Source organism: Mesocricetus auratus, unplaced genomic scaffold (assembly GCF_017639785.1).
Source record: "Mesocricetus auratus isolate SY011 unplaced genomic scaffold, BCM_Maur_2.0 Super-Scaffold_4256, whole genome shotgun sequence".
NCBI lineage: Eukaryota > Metazoa > Chordata > Mammalia > Rodentia > Cricetidae > Mesocricetus > Mesocricetus auratus.
In genome coordinates this window covers 28,555,781-28,576,210 of record NW_024429182.1, presented here as the reverse complement: position 1 = coordinate 28,576,210, position 20,430 = coordinate 28,555,781, and the positions used below count along the sequence as shown (strand labels likewise).

Below are 20,430 nucleotides of genomic sequence, written 5' to 3'. Positions count from 1 at the left end.
TAGACACAGACACATACACACACAAAGTTGATTACCGTAGCGATTGCCTTAGCAAGGTCTCTGAAGAGCTGGATGTATGCAGACAGAGTGTGTGGTCCATAAATTGTAGATGCTGCCTCATACCGCTGAGCCTGCAGGAAAATCGAGACGAGATACAGACAGTTTTGAATGCATCAATCTACTTATAGAAGTACAACATTTTCATCAAAGTGATGTCTGAACTACTCACATATTTCAATACCAGCAAATCCTCAGTGGTTCTTATGAAAACAAAATGTGAGCATTTTCTGCTAATCCGCCAGAGTACATGGCTGAGTCTGATCCTTGTAAAGGCAGTGGTTTCCTTTTGCTTATGTCATTTAGGCTGCCATTTCTTTTTCTCTGCAAGAAGTTACAGGCTCCCTCCTCTCGTGCTCATGTCTATTGTAAGTTCTCACAATATTAGTTATCTCCCCCAGGCTAAACATCAGGAAAGAAAATGAGGGTAGAAAAGATCCTATTTAATAACTCCTAGATAAGTTGGCTACTAATGGCTCCCTCTGTGGAAGACCTTCTACATCATCACAGAGCTATAAAACAGAGCCAAATGCATCTCAGCATCGCATTGTGAGCTCCCTGCCTTAGGTAACTCTACAGGAACCTCAAGGCCATCAGTGTACAGGGTTCCCGTCACCCCAGAAACAGCAGCTTTCTCTGCAGTATTCTGTGTGCTATCCTTCCAGTATCTCGATAGCTATCAGTTGACAGTCATCTTAGACCCCCTCGTCCTCCCTCATCCTACATTCTGTGTCATTGTACCTTAAATTTTTCTCAAGGTGTTCTGTTTTCCTCTCCACTGGGCCCTACCTCTGTGCAAACCTTCAGTTCTCACTCAGACCTTAACTCTAGTGTGTGATAATTCTGTCTTCACATATGCCCACCCTGTCTTCCCAATGATGTTTCTAAACATATCACAGGATGAATCAAAGAACTCTCTCCAAAACCTTCTTCACAAAGTCAACAATCCACTCTACTGAACAAAGGACTCTTCCTTCCACTAGTCTGCCTCCTACTCTAGCCTTCATCTCACCACCACCACCACCACACTCCATGGACAAAGTTAATTACAGCCAATGAATGTGCTGTATCTATCCCCTCGTTTTTGTGCACATGCCTGCTCTGTATAGAAGACATTCCTAATTTTTTATTTGCTTGACTGACCCTAATGTGTTGTCAAAAACTCAGACAAATGTCTGCTGGTCTTCATCTTTTGTTTTAAGTTTTTATTTTGTTCATTGATTATTGTGTGTGTGTGTGTGCATCTGTGTGTGTGTGTTTGTATGTGCATGTGTGTGTACCATATGCATTTAAGAATCTGAGAAAATCAATAGAAGAGGGCATTAGATACCCTAGAACTGGAGTTATAGCTTGTGAGCATCTGTGTTGGTACTAGGAACGGAACCTGGGTATTTCACCCCTAAGTGCTAACTACTGAGCCATCTCTTTAGGCCCCAGTCTTCATCTTCATCTGCTTTCTCCTCTATCTCTGATGGAAGAAGAAGAATCTTTTCATCATTGCATCTCCAGAAAATGACTATCAAAATGTCTATCATACACATCAATGAATGAGTCAAGAGTAAATTTTGCAGAAACACAGCCCTAGATAAGGAAACAGGCTAGCAGGGGTTCCCAACTTTGCTTGTGCCGTGGACTTCTTTGGAAGTCTATTGAGACCTATGGAACACCTGTCAGAATAATGGTTCTAAGTGCATAAAATAAAATAGTTGACATTGAGCAAAACAAATTAGACAGGAATGGCTTTATCAACTTACAGCAACTAATAATATGTACTTCTTTTTTATACTATCAGATATTAGGATGAAGGTAGACCTATTAACTCCTGTAATTTTCACCTAAGAAAAAGAGTAAAAGATATTTCCCAGTCTGCAAGAACTGTGTGACAAAGTCAGCGGGGCCCTTGAAGTTGCAGGGTTGGTCAGCCCACCAGCTCTTCCCCATCCTCACCACCAGGGAGAGCTCTCAAGTGTTTCCCCAGCTAGTTCACTCTATGTAGCAAGGAGCAAGGGGCAGAGCTAGTTCTCCTGCTTTCATGCCCTCAGAACTGGCTCACCCACACCTATACCACCAGAGGCCAGATCACCTGCACCCCAGTCAGCAGATTCAGCATTACTGTGCTGTCCAGGGGAGGTGCAGGGACTACTTTCCTGAACATGGCAGCTGGTAAAGGGGGAAGGTCAGCTCTCTTATCTGACATGTGGTGGTGAGGGTAATAAAAAAATGCCCCCCAGTTCACCCCTGCCACCTATGGCAGTCGGAAGACTTGCCCCAAAGTTCATAAGAGTGGGAGAACTGTCCCTGCTCCTCATTACCTAAAGCCCTCAGGAAAATGGCCCCGGTGACTCAACTGGGCGACACAGCCCTTTAGCTTTGTCTCAGGCAGCTAGACTGATGGGAAGTTGACTAATACAAATCAGATTTCTAGAAGTTAGAATCCTCAACAAAGCCAACAGAGGGCAGCAGAGCAGAGTCCAATTCTTGTATCACTAAATATTTGCCATGGGTTGCTCTCTGTTCCTGTATGGACTGCCATGATACGCCAAAAGATCTACTCATAATCATTAACTGTGGGACTCTGGGATGTCGTTATATTTAACTAATTACTGTGTTTTTTTAAGTATCTGGATTGCTTTCACAACTATATTTAAAAAGGAAGTAATTACCAGCTCCCTAACTCTGAGTTTTGGGTATTGTTTATTTGTTTGTTTTGCTTTGAATCATATCATAAATAGAGTTATGTGATACTTCAGGATGTACTATGAGGATCGTGTACAGCTACACTTGCAAAGTACTTAGCTGGCGTATTCAGTAAATAGCAGATACAAATCCTACAGAAACTAAACATATAATATGCATTATGGGTAGTTATTTGCATGTCACAACCCAGGTTTATTACCAATGTCCCTGACAAAACAAGTTTCAGGAGAAGGTGGAAGTCAATGAGACTATTATGCTAACATATACTTGGATATAATAAACACCAAACCAAATATAATTTTGGGCTTATTCTCTTTGAATTCTCAGCTAAAACCAAGTCATCTCTCAGAGACATGGCTGAAGAAGTCCAGAAAGAATGTGTAATGAAAAAGCCATGAGAACTTTTTACTTTACCTGATATTCTTCATATGTGGTGATGTAATGTGTGTAAACATTGCATAAACCGGAAACAACAACAGTCATATCCTTCATCCCATAAGATTCAAATTCCTAGGAGGGAAAGTGGAAGACTTATATCTCTGAAGGCTGTTGCTGTCTGAGCTCCACATAAGGTACACATTGCTATGTTAACAAACAGAAGATGTACTTCTTAAGAAAAATCTTCCCAATGACCAAAGCCACCAAGGAAGGCAGAGATGTCAAAGAGTACTTTGGAAATTAGACCCAGTCCCCATTACAGTTGGGCAAATCAATGGCTCTATGAAAACCTTAATAATCACATCAGCAGATATAGACTCTTATTACTAAAAAGAAATTGCCGCAAAAACTATACTGAATTTATAAAATTCCAGCAGATGTTATGAAACCCAAATAACAAAACAGTTATATCATTTTGCAACTATTCTCAATGCATCCTGAATCTGAAGAGAATATAGGGGGGAAACAAAATTCCCCTAACATTATGGTTTCATTTAGACCTTTCATGTGGTGCTAGGCAGTCTCTAGAGAAAATTTACTATTTATTTCATATAAGCATTATCAATATTTTAATCTGGTTATAATGCCCTTACTGACATCTTATATTTACCTTTATCCACTGCTTTCAAGAAATGGAAACTTTAGTCATTTTAGGAAAGAATAATTCAATAGAGTATTTCCTCCTCTTCAAATACAAATGTCCAGGCATTGTATTTCATATTCAAACTTACTTTTTTAACTGCCTCTCGAAATCTTCGTCCCGACATGGTTCTGAGGCAAGAAAATAGAATTATGTAAACATCCTCCCATTTGGAATGTGTGGGAACTATTCAAAAAGGCTTTTAATAGATGCCAAAAAACTTAGCCTAGCTCACCCACAGCAGTAAAATATGTAGGAAGTCGATGGAGTTTTAAAAAAAAGTTTAGCTTTTCCCCTTGGCTGGCCTCTCTTCAAAGCAAATGCTGAATACGACTGGACCAAAGAGGGAAATGAAATCAATGAACAACACTGAGAGAAGAAGGCCATCAAGGGTTGGGGTGTAGCTCAGCTATGGAGTATTTTTCCTGGCAGGTACAAGATCCAGAACTCCACCCCTGGTACCACACACACACACACAAAAAATGACAGCATCATTTTCTATCCCTGGGTTCAACATAATGGGTTAGTTGCATCCTGCATGTAAGAGATCTGGGGCAGAGAGAACTTGCCCTTTCTTTTTTATATTTAATCCTTCAATATAATCTTGAATATCTGCTTACCCAGACCACTTTTATGTGCTAATGATTTAATGGAATGGAACTTATAGGTCAAGGATGGACAACGACCACCAAATGAATGAGAAAGTGAGATGAAGATACACAGATTAATAACGCAGAGTAAGGGTGAAAGGAGTGGCGAGAGTGGTGGTCGTGGAAATGGTGCTGATGCTGGTGCTGATGTAAGAGTGACAGTAGGTGGTTGTTGGGAAAGATGATTTTATGCAGTGTCAATAGAATTGGCATCTCCATTAGAGATTTGAACAGAGGGTTGAAAACCATTAAAAGGCTTGGTCATGACTAACTGGAGAGAAAGTGTTTCATACAGGGAGAACCACAAATTCAAAGTCCCTGAGTCAAGAACATGCTTAGTGGATCTAAAAAGTACATTTTGTGCTTCTGTCTAAACAGAAAACTTGACAATGATGCAGGGTGGCTTAAGCAGGGTAAGCAAGAGGGAAAAGCAAAAGATACACCAGGGAGCTTGCTGAGACACAGACTGCATGGGAACTTGAAGGAAATCGGGAGGACTGAAGGAATACCTGGAATGAGAGGTACAAGGGTGGCGAGGTTTCTGACGGAAATGGCGCATTGAATTCACGCTTTAAAGCAGTGGTTCTCAACCTCTGAACCACGAGCCCCTTGGAAAACCTCTAGCTCCAAAACATTTACATTATGATTCCTATAACATTAGAAAAAATATGAAAGAAAGAAAGTAATTTTGTGGTTAAGGGCTACCACAACATGAAGAACTATATTAAAGGGTCACAGCACCAGGAAGGTTGAGAGCCACTGTTTTAAAGGAATGTAGTTGAGAATGTTTTGAGAAAGGACCACAGAGGGGTAATGAAGGAACCCAAATTGGAGGTTACTGAAATAATCTGAGGGAATGATAACAATGGTGGGGAATGATAGAATGTGTTGGGTAGAATGTAAGAATTTGATGAATTCTTGGAAGAGAAAAAAAGAAAATTCAAAGGCTATTTCAACAAACTTCTCCTTATGAAGATGGGAAAGATTGCAGAAGATACGAGTTTAGAACATTCTCCAGTCTTTTCAGTATCTAAACTAATGCCTTCAAGTCTTTTACTATTATTTCAAGTCTATGTACTAACACAATTCATTGCACCCTTTCACCTTTAGAATGACAAGTATGTGAATTTTTCATGTTTTCCACATCTTTTCCACAGGCAATAAGCATGGACAGATTTATTCTTCAGAGGCCCCACCAAATGAGGAAGAATTATTTACCGCTGTTGCCAAACATAGTACAGAAGGCTACTAAGAGACTGGCAGAGAACTATCTTCCCCTAAGAATTAGTCCCAGGGCCAGCGAGATGCCTCAGTAGATAAAGCTGCTTGCCGCCAAGTTTGGTGACCCAAGTTCCGTCTCCAGAACCCATATGGTGAAGGCAGAGAATTGACTCATGTAGCCTATCCTCCACAGGTATGTCATGGCCACAAACATACAACAACAGATAAATACATGATTTTTAAAAGAATTAATCCCATCAGGAACACATCTTTTTACCATGAAACTTTTATAAACTTTTTGAAAAGAACTTACGTAAACTCCCCAGGAATAGCAGCAATGGCCAGGGACCCAAGAGTAACAATCTGAACATCAACAATATCTGGGTGCCAAGGATGAGGTTTTGTCAGCTGAGACCCAAGACAAGAAAATTACATTAGGTATAAATTACCATTTCTATCATCAACAGTCATATAAGTTCCTTAATTAAACAATTCCAAATGTTTGAAACTAGTTTTGTTTTTCAGCACATCAATGAATTAATTTATAACTATGATGTAACATTAAATACATCGTGTGCATGTTTATGTCCTGGCTGTAGCATGTGACTCTCAAATGCAAGTTCCTTTGTTAAGTTCAGGGCGATACAACATTTACAGGAGCTTCGGTGAACTCATCATTATGTGCAAGATAAGTGACTATCTCCTCAATGAATATAGACTACCGTTTGTTATAGTTTAATGCAATCATTTCTGTTTTGCCCTAGCAGTACTTTAAGTTTAGAACTCCCAAGTCTGGCATTATCTCCCAAGATCCCTTCAAGAGAATCTGTCCTTTTCCACATTGGATCAGTGGAAAGTATCTCTCCACCCCTTCCTTCTCTCTTCCTCCAACCCTAAGAATTTAATAGGAAACTGGAAAGTCTACTTTTTAAATACTTAAACCTCAACAATCTTGTTTCTATGAATAGTGGGATGACTTTTTAACACTGCAAATGTAAAAAAAAGAATATGTTCTAAAATAGAGTTAAAAGAAAATTTCGTAAGTTGGGTAGTGATGGTATATGCTTTTAATCATAGCACTTGGAAGGCAGAGGTAGGTGTATCTCTGAGTTTGAGGCCAGCCTGGTCTACAAAGTGAATTCCAGGACATCCAGGGCTGCACAGAGTATCCCTGTCTTGAAAAGAACAACCAAAAATTTACTTTAATTAATGATGTTACCAAATAAGCAGAAGGAATTGAGTTGGATCTGCAGCACTCAAATAAAGACAGGCATGGGATACGGCATATACTTATCATCTTAGCACTGGGAGGAAGAGATGGGGGATCCGTGAGGCATGCTAGCCAGCCAGGCTAGCCCCATGTCCTAGTGAGCCCCAGGTCCCAGGTCCCAGTGAGAGACCATGTCTCAAAATATAAGGTGTGTAGTTCAGATGAATAACATCTGAGGTTTCTACCATCCTCACATACGTACACACACATGCGTGCATACCTATACATACAAAGAAAAATAAATACATATATAAATAAAATTTTATTATTAAACATTTGTGCAGGGTGTGACTGACTGAGAAGACTCCAGGTAGAGTGCTAGACACACAAGTCTGAGTTTGATCCTCAGGACCCATGTAAATGTACAAAAAGAGAACCAACTGCACAAAAGTGTCCTCTGCCCTCTGCAAGCATTCCCACACACAAATCATACACACATGCAATAATAATAAACATGTGATGATAAAGATAAATAATAAATTATGTAAGAATATCTAAGTAAGAGCTTCCATTGACCATTTATTATTTGACCATTATTATACTGACCATTTATTACAGCACAGAAACTACAGAGAATAATGTTCTGACTCCATTATGGCAAGCAAATGCCTTACCTCTCCAGTGTGAACTAGGATTGGCTTAGGTTTATGGCACTCTATGATTTCTTCAGATGGTCTGCCCAAGAGCTGGTCCCGAATCGTGTCCCAAAATAGAACCCCTTCTGTTGTTCCTATTAGAATTGTTATAATTAATAAGATCCTTGATACTAGCCCTCTAAGGAAGTCATGATTTAGATAGCATTACACACAGTTATTTTAGACATGTTAGGTATTTTGTTAAGGTTATCATTCAATGGCTTCAAAATTTTGGGCAATAAAAAAGGAGGTGTTTTCTGCATGTCACAAAATGATAGCCCTTAATTATTTTGTCATTTTGTAAAAGAAAAATGGAATACATTTTGTGTGATAGTCTCAATGTTTTGTTTATACTAACTTTACTCATTTATGTCATAAATAAAGACGGTTTTATATAATCCACAGATTTGTGAAGTGCATCACCGTTTTCTCATTTTAAGAATTAACAATGATAACTTCAACATGTAATGCCAGTTATATGGTATGTGAACTAAAATAGTGAAACTTTTAGAATTATAGGGTAAGCCTTCAAGATAGCGAATGGTTCATGGATATGATGGCAAGCCACTAGTCACAAAAAGGAAACTGATCTGGACATTTGTGTCTCAAAGAATATAGCCAAGAAATTGCAAAGAGCAGAGGAGCTGAAACCGTGCTGGAGAAACCCACAGAAACAATTGACCTGACCTAGTGAGAGCACAGAGAAACCCTAGTCGTTAAGCTGGGGAACCAGCATTGGACTGAAACAGGCCCTCTGAATGTGGGTGCCAGCTAGGAGGCCTGGACAGTCTATGGGACCTCTAACAATGGAGCCAGTGTTTGTCCCTGCTGCACAGACGGACTTTGGGAGCCCATTCCCTATGTAGGGATACTATTGCAGTTCAGATACATGAAAAAGGGCCTAGGCCCACCCACAAATGATGTGGCAGACTTTGATAATCCCCCATGGAGGGCCTCACTATTCTTGGAGAGGGGGTAGGAGTGGGTTGGGAGGGTCGGTGGGGGCATGGGAGAATGAGAGGGAGAGGGGATGGGGGATTGATATGTAAAATAAGATTGCTTTTAAAATTTAAAAAATATTGCAAAGACAACCTATCCAATGAGGGAAATTTTTTCAAATAGTTTACCCAAGCAGATGCAAATCAGAACCACAGGAGACAGCATTCCACACACATGCTGGCTAGAATCAGCATGCCAGATAATAAGTATTGACCAAGATATGGAGAACCTGAATGGATACATTGCTGACACTGATGTAAACCAACACAACCATTTTGGAACTTGTACGATAGAGTTTCAGATGCTAAGACACAGGTAGCATTTGACCAGCAAGCTCTCTTCTAGAAGAAAGCTGCAAACACAGACCCATACAAACGTTAGTACATATGTACTAAAGGCATCGTTATTCATAACGTACAAAAGAGTGACACAACCTCAAGGTCCATCAACTAAGCAGTTGGCAAATATCACCTGGTATACTGATACCAAGAATTAATTCAGTCATAAAAAGGAATGCACTGCTTTCACGTCTCTACCTCCATGTTCCTTAAAAGCACAATGCTACATTAAAGATGCAACAAAAATGCAGATACTGCATGTTCCCATTCATAGGAAATAGCAAGGTAGCAAGCGGTAGAGATGGGAGGCACACTGGTTTCTTATACAGTGGCAGGGGAGATGTGACAGCTAGCTTATTCAGATTTTCTGTTGGAGTGATGGAAGTTCCAAAGTTGACTTTGGGAAGGCTGTATGTCTGCCAACAAATTAAAAACCATCAAATGTACTTTAAGTGGCTAAATTATATGGCTTGTCAATTATTTCTCAATAGATAACTGCTATTGAGTTATGAGAGGTTTTCTAAAATGTATTTGATACACAACTCCCATATCAGATATACTATTTGAAAACATTTTCCTCATTCTCAAGGTTGTTCTTGTTTTCACTTTCTTCATTATACTCTGCACACTTTCATCTCAAAGAAATCACGACTGTGCCCCAGACCCATGTGCCGAGTCTTGGGTGAGCTTGGGTCCTCGTGGGGACCCAAAGCCACCCATGACCCCCTCCCTCGATCTCCCTGGGCCTGCCCCCAGCATGCAGTGGACCTGCCCAGTCAGGGAGGACAAGAGTCCTGCTGGAACCCAGGCTCTCCCCAGACTCATGCGCCCAGCCTCAGCTTCAGACCCGTGAGCCTGACCTCAGCCTCAGGGAGATATGTGAGTTCAAGGCCAGAGCTGGTCTACAGAGCAAGTTCTAGGGCCGCCTCCAAAACAATACAGAGAAACACTGTCTCGAAAAAAAAAAGAAAAGAACACACTCAGCAATAGAAAGAATAATATGACTCCTCCAGAATCTAGATACCCCACACCAGCAAGACCTGAAAAGCACAACACAGATGAAGCAGAAGAGACAGACTTTAAAAATTGCCTTATGAAGATGATAGAGACCCTCAAAGAGGAAACGAGAAAATTCCTTAAAGAAATAGAAGAAAAAGGCAAACCAAAAAATTTAAGAAATAAACAAATCTCTTAAAGAGTCTAAAGAGAGTCAAGAAAAAACAAACAAAAAAGTGTAGGAAACAACTCAAACAGTTCAAGCCTTGAAGACTGAAATAGAAACAATAAAGAAAACACAGAATGAGGGCATGCTGGAAATAGAAAAGCTGGTTAAACAATCAGGGACTAGAGATATAAGTATAATCAAGAGAATACAAGAGATGGAAGAGAGAATCTCAGGTGTTGGAGACTCAGTAGAGGATATACAGTCATCCACTAAAGAAAATCTGAAGTTCAACAAATCCCTAACACAAAATATACAGGAAATGTGGGACACCGTGAAGAGGCCAAGCCTGGGAATAATAGGTATAGGAAAAGGTGAAGAAATACAGCTCAAAAGTACAGAAAACATATTCGACAAAATTATAGAGGAAAATTTCCCTAACCTAAAGGATATGCCTATGAAAGTACAAGAATCTTACAGAACACCAAATAGACTGGACCAGAAAAAGAAGTCCCCTCACAACATAATAATCAAACAGAATTAAGAGAAAATATTAAGAGCAGCTAAGGAAAAACGCCAACTATCCTATTAAGGCAGACCTATCCGAATTACACCCGACTTCTCAATGGAAACTATGACAGCCAGAAGGTCCTAGAAAGATGTCCTACAAACGCTAAGGGAACAGGGATGCCAGCCCAGACTACTGAACCCAGCAAAGCTTTCAATTACCATAGATGGACAAAACAAGATATTCCATAATAAAACCAGATTTAAACAATACATATCCACATATCCAGCCCTACAGAAAGTACTGGAAGGAAAACTTCAACCCAACGAAGATAACTACACTCACAAAAACATAGGCAATATACAAACACACTTTACCAAACACCAAAAGAAAAAGGGGGAAGAATCCACATACAATGACACCACCACAAATAAATCCAAAACAAACAAGAATCAACAATCAATGGTCACTAATATCCCTCAATGTCAACAGTCACAACTTGCCTATAAAAATACACAGGCTAACAGAATGGATACCAAGACAGACCCCATCCTTCTGCTGCATACAAGAAACCCATTTCAACATCAAAGACAGATGTTACCTCAGAGTAAAGGGCTGGGAAAAGATTTTCCAATCAAATGGACCCAAGAAACAAGCTGGTGTAGCAATCCTAATATCTAACAAATTAGACTTCAAACTAAAATCAATCAAAAGAGAAGAAAAAGGACATTTCATATTCATCACAGGAAAAGTCCACCAAGATGAAGTCTCAATTCTGAACAGCTATGCCCTAAATACAAAGGAACCCACATTCATAAAAGAAACATTACTAATCTCAAATCACACACAAAATATCACACACTAGTAGTAGGAGATTTCAACACTCCGTTCTCACCACTAGACAGGAACTGCAGACAGAAATTTAACAAAGAGACAAAAGAACTAGCAGAAGTTATAACCCAATTGGAATTAACAGACATCTATAGAATATTCCATCCAAACACAAAAGAATATACTGTCTTCTCAACTCCACATGGAACCTTCTCTAAAATCGACCACATAATTGGAAACATAGCAAACCTCCACAGATATAAAAAAAAGTTGGAATAACCACCTGTATCTTATCAAAATCGCAGAAACCCTAAAAACTCATGGAAATTGAACAACGCACAATTACACCATCCCTGGGTAAAGGAAGAAATAAAAAAAGAAATTAAAGACTTCCTGGAATTCGGTGAGAATGAAGACATGGCATACCCAAGCTTATGGGACACTTTGAAAGCAGTGCTGAGAGGAAAGTTCATAGCACTAAGCGCCCACATGAAGAAACTGGAGACTAGTCACACTAGAGAATTAACAGCACAACTGAAAGCTCTAGAACAAAAAGAAGCAAGCTCACCCAGGAGGAATAGATGCCATGAAATAATCAAATTGAGGGCTGAAATGAACACTTAGAAACCGGGAAAATATTGCAAAGAATCAATGAAACAAAGATTGGTTCTTTGAGAGAATCAACAAGATAGACAAACCTTTATCCAAAATAACCAAAAGGCAGAGAGAGAAAGCATGCTAATTAACAAAATCAGAAGTAAAAAGGGGGACATAACAACGGATACTGAGGAAATCCAGAAAATCATCAGGTCATACTTTGAAAACCTGTACTCCACAAAATTCAAAAATTTAAAGGAAATGGACAATTTTATGGATAGAATCACTTGTCAAAATTAAATCAAGAGCAGATAAGCAAGCTAAACAGACCTATAATGCCTAATGAAATAGAAGCAGTCATTAAAAGTCTCCCAACCAAAAAAAGCCCAGGCCCAGGTACAGAATTCTACCAGAAATTCAAACAAAGGCTAATTGCAATATGCCTCAAAGTGTTCCACACAATAGAATCAGGAAGTTTGTTGCCAAACTCTTTTTATGAGGTTACAATTACCTTGGTACCCAAGCCACACAAAGGCACAACTAAGAAAGAGAACTACAAACCAATTTCCCTCATGAACATTGATGCAAAAATACTCAATAAAATTCTAGCAAATCAAATCTAAGAACACATCAGAAAAATCATCCACCATGATCAAGTAGGCTTCATCCCAGGGATGCAGGGATAGTTCAACATATGAAAATCTATCAATGTAATTCACCATATAAACAAACTGCAAAAGAAAAACCACATGATCATCTCACTCGATGCTGAAAAGGCCTTTGGCAAAATCAAACACCCCTTCATGATAAAGGTCCTGGAGAGATCAGGGATAACAGGAACATACCTGAACACAATAAAAGCAATATACAGTAAACCAACAGCTAACATCACACTAAATGGAGAGAAACTCAATGCAGTTCCTCTAAAATCAGGAACAAGACAAGGCTGTCCACTCTCTCCATTATCTCTTCAACATTGTACTTGAAGTTCTAGCTAGAGCAATAAGACAACAAAAGGAGATCAAGGGGATAAAAATTGGAAAGGAAGAAGTCAAACACTCACTATTTGCAGGTGATATGATATTTTACATAAGTGACCCGAAAAACTCTACACAGGAACTCCTACAGCTGATAAACACCTACAAGGTTAACTCAAAAAAACAATCAGTAGCCTTACTATATACAGATGATAAATGGGCTGAGAAAGAAATCAGAGAAATATCACCTTTTACAATAGCCCCAAACAACATTAAATACCTGGGGAAAACGTTAACCAAACAAGTGAAAGACCTATATAGTAAGAACTTTGAGTCCTTAAAGAAAGAAAATAAAGAAGATACCAGAAAATGAAAAGATCTCCCATGCTCCTGGATAGCTAGAATCAATATAGTAAAAATGGCAATCTTGTCAAAAGCAATCAACAGATTCAACACAATCCCCATCAAAATACCCGCACAACTCTTCACAGACCTTAAAAGAACAATAATCAACATTATATGGAAAAACAAAAGAACCAGAATAGCCAAAACAACCCTGTACAATAAAGGAACTTCCAGAGGAATCAACTTCCCTGACTTCAAGCTCTATTTTAGAGCTAGAGTCCTGAAAACAGCTTGGTATTGGCACAAAAATAGACAGGTAGACCAATGGAATCAAATTGAAAACCCTAATATTAACCCACATGCCTATGAACACTTGATTTTTGACAAAGAAGCTAAAATTATACAATGGAAAAAAGAAAGTATCTTCAACAAATGGTGCTGGTATAACTGGATATTGGCATGCAGAAGACAGCAGATATATCCATGTCTATCGCCATGCACAAAACTTAAATCCAAATGGATTAGAGACCTCAGCATAAATCTAGCCACACTGAAATTCTTAGAAGAGAAAGTGGGAGGTACGCTTGAACGAATTGATACAGGAGACCACTTCCTAAACATAACACCAGTAGCACAGACACTGAGATGGACAATTAATAAATGGGACCTCCTGAAACTGAGAAGCTTCTGTAAGGCAAAAGACAATGTCAACAAGACAAAACAGCAGCCCACAGAATGGGAAAAGATATTCACATCCCCATATCTGACAGAGGGCTGATCTTCAAAATTGTCAAAGAACTCAAGAAGCAAGTCTCCAAAACACCAAAGGATCCAATTAAAAAGTGTGGTACAGAACTAAATAGAGAATTCTCAATAGAGGAGTCTAAAATGACAGACACTTGAGAAAGTGCTCAACATCCTTAGCCATTAGGGAAAAACAACTCTGAGATACCATCTCACTCCTGTCAGAATAGCTAAAATCAAAAACTCCAATGGCAATTTATGCTGGAGAGGATGCAGAGAGAAGGGAACACTTCTCCACTGCTAGTGGGAATGCCAACTTCTACACCCACTTTGGAAATCAATATGGAGATTCCTGAGGAAAATGGGAATCAATCTACTATAAGACCCAGCGATTCTACTCTTAGGCATATATCCAAAAAATGCACATTCATACAACAAGGGCAGCTGTTCCACTATGTTCATAGTAGCATTATTTGTAATAGCCAGAACCTGGAAGCAGCCTAGAAGCCCCTCAACTGAAGAATGGATAGAGAAAATGTGGTACATTTACAAAATGGAGTACTATTCAGTGGAAAAAAACAATGGAATCTTAAAATATGCGGGCAAATGGATGTCACTAGAAGAAACCATCCTGAGTGAGGTAACCCAGTCACAAAAAGACAAACATGGTATGTACTAACTCATATATGGGTTTTAGACATGGCTCAGGGAAGTACCAGCCTACAATCACACTGTCAGAGAGTCTGGGAATCAGGTAGGCCCCTAAGAGTGATATCCATGGTACCCCAGATAAGGGGAATGAGTCAAGATTTCCTGAGTGGACTGGGAACATGGGGGAGGGGATGGGGAGCTGGAAAGAGGAGATGGGAATAGGAGGAGGGGAGATGAGGACATGGGAGAGCAGGAAGATTAAGTCAGGGGAAGAATGAAGGAGAACAAGATGAGAAGTACCATAATAGAAGGAGTCATTATAGGTTTGGGGAGATACCAGGCACTAGTGAGATTTCCAGAGATCTACAAGGATGACACCAACTGGCAAACTAAGCAATAGTGGAGAGACTACCTTAAATGCCCATCCCTGATAATGAGTTTGATGACTCCCTTATACACCATCCTAGAACCTTCATCCAGTGACTGATGGAAGCAGAGGCAGATACCCATAGCTAAACATTGAACTGAACTCCTGGAACCCAGTGACAGAGAGGGAGGAGTGATGAGCAAAGGGGTCAAGACCAGGCTGGTGAAACCCACAGAAACAGCTGATCTGAACAAGTGGGAGCTCTTGGACCTCTGCCTGATGGCTGGGAGACCAGCATGGGACTGATCCAGACCCCCCTGAATGTGTGTGTCAGCGAGGAGGCCTGGACAATCTGTGGGGCCTTGGGCGATGTATCGGTGTTTGTCCCTGGCATACAGATAGACATTGGGTGCCCCTCCCACAGTGAGGGATGCTCTCTCAGCCTGATCTCTTGGGGAAGGACCTGGGCCCTTCCCTGAATGAAATGGCAAACTCTGTGGATTCCCTACAAAGGGTCTCACCCTTCCTGGGGAATGGAGTGGGGGTTGGGTGTGGGCCTGAGGGAGCTGGTGAGGGGGTACAGGAGGAGGGGAGGGAGAGGGAACTGGGATTGGCATGTGAAGGAAGCTTGAAATAAAAAAAATCATGATTGTTTAAAGCAATGGATGCTCTGGGGTTAGGGAGATAGCTCAGTGAGTAAGAGCTTGCTCCCAAAGTGTGAAGATCTGAACTTAGATCCCCAGAACCCACATAAAAAGTCAGGTGCACTGGTCCCACATCTGCAGTCTCAGCAGTGATGAACTGGAAGGTGAACACATGTGTGTCCCTAGAAACTGGAGGCTAACCAGCCTGCCCCCATGGCGATTTCCAAGCCAAGAGAGAACCTGCATCTAACAATAAGTGAAAGGCATCGAGGTTCAGCACCTCTAATCTCTACACAGGCACTGTGCAGGCATACTGTGCAGATACACAAACTAATGTGCACACACACGCACACACACACACACACACAAACACATACACACTACAATTCATTAACAAGGTTCACCAATATTCTGAAATGCCAAGAGATTTTGTTTCTGCCTATATTTGAATTAATAAAGCTAAGGGACAAAAGACACCCATCTCTGGGGAATCTGAGATGTCACACCCAAACTTGGCCAGCCTGAAGCCTCCTGAGTTAAAGTGGGAATCATAAACACACTGACCATAGTTAAGCTTCATTAGCCCCCGAACCTGGAAGCACGCATTCCATCCTCCTCCATCTCACCCTGTGTAATATTGAGGCCCGAAACTCCATCAATTGTGCCTGCTGCAAAACTGTAGCCCAGGGCAGGTTTACAAGTCTTCACCTGGAGAAAGGATCACAAAACAAAAACAAATAAACAGAAATTCAACAGTGACAGTGAGCCGTGCTCTACCCATGCAGCAAGGTCAGTGTCCTCTGTCATACTCACTGCATATGTGTCATTGAGCAGGACGCTCAAATCTGTCATGTTCACCCACTGGTGAGCGGCCAGCACTGGTCCAGTCAGCTCCTGGGAGGCAGAGTCATGCAGCTCCTAGAAAACAAACATAGGCTCACTGTCCTGAGGAAAAGGACTGGAGAGAAATGGACACTAACACAGGCATCTAGCACTTTCTGCACCAAGACACCTTTGTTTTACTTACTGATTGAAAACATCCTCACCCCCACTCCCACCCCCACTCCACAGTTCTGTCATCAATCCCAGTGCTTCCCAGAACCTGAAACCTCTGGGAATGTCAATCCGTGTCTATGCATCCCAAATAAGGACTTACTATGAAACAGACCATGACATAGAAGCTCCAACCTCACATTTGCTGGGATGTCAGGCTGTCTGCAGGTAGACTTGGCACAAAGTGTCCCTCTTAGGACCCCCTGAGCTCCTACTTTAGCACATGTATACTGGCCCTGACACCTAGGCCACTTCCATGAAAGTCTTGTGTGGCCTTTTAAGATAAGCAACTGGGCTTTAAAGAAAGAAATTAAAGAAGATACAAAAAATGGAAAGATCCCCCATGGTATTGGATAGAAAGGATCAACATAGTTAAAATGGAAATCTTGCCAAAAGCAATCTACAGATTCAATGCAATCCCCATAAAATATCAACACAATTCTTTATAGACCTTTAAAGAATAGGACTCAACTTCATATGGAAAAAACAGAAGACCCAGGATTGCCAAAACAACCCTGTATAATAAAGGAACTAACTTCCGGAGGCATCACTGTTCCTGACTTCAAGCTCTATTATAGAGCTATAATCTTGAAAACAGCTTGGTACTGGCACAAAAATAGGTAGACTGATGGAATCAAAATGAAAACCCTGATATTAACCCACACACCTATAAACACCTGATCTTTTACAAAGAAGCTAAAATTATACAATGGAAAAAAGAAAGCATCTTCACCAAATGGTGCTGGCACAACTGGATGCTGGCATGTAGAAGACTGCAGATCGATCCATATCTATTGCCATGCATAAAACTAAAGTCCAAATGGATCAAAGACCTCAACATAAATCCAACCACATTGAACCTCTTAGAAGAGAAAGTGGGAGGTACTCTTGAACGAATTGGTGTGTAGGAGACTGAGGGGAAAGTCCTTCTGTGTATGTGTTGTCTTATTGGTTGATAAATAAAGCATTGTTGGCCAACAGGGAAGCAAGATAGGTGGGACTAAGAGTTGAGGAGGATTCTGGGAAATGTAGTCAAGAGAGGAGAGTTGACATGTGATCCCGAGAAGAGAGGACACATGAGGCTGCGTCCTCAGTAAGATAAGACCTTGTAAAGATATGTATTAGTAATTAGGAGTTAATAATTAAGTCAGAACTAGTCATTAAGAAACCATAGCAAACGGTCAACAGCCTCAGAATTAATACAGCGGCCTGTGTGCTCATTTGGAACTGATGCAGCTCTGGGGTGAGATGGTTGGGAGAGTGCAGGGTACAAAAAGACTGCTTACTGAACATAGCACAAATAACACAGACACTGAGATCGACAATTAATACATGGAACCTCCAGAAACTGAGAAGCTTCTGTAAGACAAAGGACACAGTCAACAAGACAAAACAGCAGCTCACAGAATGGGAAAAGATATTCACTAACCCCACATCTGACAGAGGGCTGATTTCCAAAATTTACAAAGAACTCAGTAAGCTAGTCACCAAAACACCAAATAATCCAATTAAAAAGTAGGGTACAGAACTAAATAGAGAATTCTTAATAGAGGAATCTAAAAATGGCTGAAAGACACTTGAGAAAGTGCTCAATATCCTTAGCCATCAGGGCATATTGCAAATCAAAACAACTCTGAGATACCATGTTGCTACTGTCAGAATGGTTAAAATAAAAAACACTAATGACAGTTTATGTTGGAGATGATGTGGAGAAAGGGGAACACTCCTCCACTGCTGGTGGGAGTGCCAACTCGTACAGCCACTTTGGAAATCAGTGGTTCCTTAGGAAAATAGGAATCACTCTGTCACAAGATTCATAATTCCACTCTTAGGCATATGCCCAAAAGATTCACATCCATACAACAAGGACATCTGTTCCACTATGTTCACAGAAACATTATTTGTAATAGCCAGAATCTGGAATCAACCTAGATGCCCCTCAACTGAAGAGTGGATAGAGAAAATGTGGTACATTTATACAATGGAGTACCACTCAGCGGGAAAAGAAATGGAATCTTGGAATTCACAGGCAAATGGGTGGCACTAGAAGAAACCATTCTGAGTGAGGTAACCCAGTCACAAAAAGACAAACATGGTACATATTCACTCATATATGGATTTTAAAAATAAAGAATTACGAGCCTGCAATCCACACAGCCAGAGATGTTGGGAACAGGGAGGGTCCTAAGAGAGACATACATGATCTACTTGAGAGGCGGAAAGGCACAAGGTCTCCTGAGTGGATTGGGAGCATGGGGGAAGGGGAGAGGAAGTTAGGAGAAAGAGGAGGGGAGTAAAGAGTGGGAGTGGAGGACATGAGGGAGCAGGAAGATTGAGTCAGGGGAAGAATAGAGGAGAGCAAGAAAAGAGACACCATAATAGAGGGAGCCATTATAGGTTTAAAGAGAAATCTGGCACTAGGAAAAAATGTCCAGAGATCTACAAGGATGACCGTAGCTAACAACCTAAGCAATAGCGAAGAGGCTACCTTAAATGCCCTTCCCCAATAATGAGATTGATGACTACCTTATATGCCACCCTAGAACCTTCATTGAGTAGCTGATTTAAGCAGAAGCAGACACCCACAGCTGGGCAATGAGCTGAACTCCTGGAGTCTAGGTGTGAATAAGGAGGAGTGATGAGCAAAGGGTCAAGACCAGGCTGGAGAGACCCACAGAAAGAGCTGGCCTGAACAAGGGAGAGCTCGTGGACCCCAGACTGATAGCCGGGAAACCAGCATAGGATCAACCCAGACCCCCTGAATGTGGGTGTGAGTTGGGAGGCCCGGGCAATCTATAGAGCCTCTGGCAATGGATCAGTATTTATCCCTAGTGTACAAATGGACTTTGGGAGCTCATTCCACATAGAGGGATGCTATCTCAGCCTAGACACACGGAGGAGGGCCTAGGCTCTACTCCAAATGATATGACAGACTTTGAAAATCCCCCATGGAAGGCCTCACCCTCCGTAGGGAGCAGAAAGGGGATGGAATTGGTGGGGGGGGCAGAGGAGGAGGGGAGGGGGAGGGAACTGAAATTGGCATGTAAAACAAGCTTGTTCCTAATTTAAATTTAAAAAGTAAAACAAAATTAAATGAGATTTACAAAAAGATAAGCGACTGGAGTCCTGGGGATAACCAGGGGAGTTGTACCTTGCTGAGAAGAGAATCCAGACTCTCTTTGTTCTCAGATCAAGGACAGGAACAAAATTTCTGGCACTAAAGTGTGTCACAGGCATGCACTAAAAAGAATCTGTTAATTTAGAATAATCTACTGATAATACCACAGTAAATTAAAAAAAACTACAGCAATTAGTCTGCCTGTGGTTATAGATTTTATGTCTGATGTTTTTGACATGCACTTTTGTTTTTCTTAATTGCTTCTGAAACATTTTGGGACCTAGAAGCAATTATCTATTTAAGCACTAGTAGGCAGGTGTAGGTGTGTGTGTGTGTGTGTGTGTGTGTGTGTGTGTGTGTTTACAAGCATGAGTAAGCCATGAAAACAAAGGGACTTAACACTATCATGGACATATCAGTTAGAAGCCATTTCTCTTTGTCATTTTCCCTCAGAAATGACTCTGTAGAAGCAGATAAAAAATGGGGAC

At 40.8% G+C, this 20,430-nt stretch overlaps 1 protein-coding gene across 5 annotated transcripts in view; it reads right to left on the bottom strand.

Annotated features, from left to right (window-relative positions):
* Asah2 (N-acylsphingosine amidohydrolase 2) overlaps positions 1-20,430 on the bottom strand; it is a 116,538-nt gene that overhangs the window by 19,536 nt on the left and 76,572 nt on the right. For 4 of the 5 annotated variants that reach the window (XM_040745595.1, XM_040745588.1, XM_040745602.1 and 1 more), the window contains 7 exons: positions 16,585-16,689; positions 16,398-16,479; positions 7,588-7,703; positions 6,017-6,111; positions 3,924-3,963; positions 3,169-3,264; positions 36-131 (listed from right to left, as the gene is read on the bottom strand). In XM_040745595.1, the coding sequence (XP_040601529.1) occupies positions 36-131; positions 3,169-3,264; positions 3,924-3,963; positions 6,017-6,111; positions 7,588-7,703; positions 16,398-16,479; positions 16,585-16,689 (630 nt within the window). Of the gene's footprint in view, positions 1-35; positions 132-3,168; positions 3,265-3,923; positions 3,964-6,016; positions 6,112-7,587; positions 7,704-16,397; positions 16,480-16,584; positions 16,690-20,430 lie in introns of those variants that run through there. The other variant, XM_040745609.1, reaches the window with a different exon arrangement.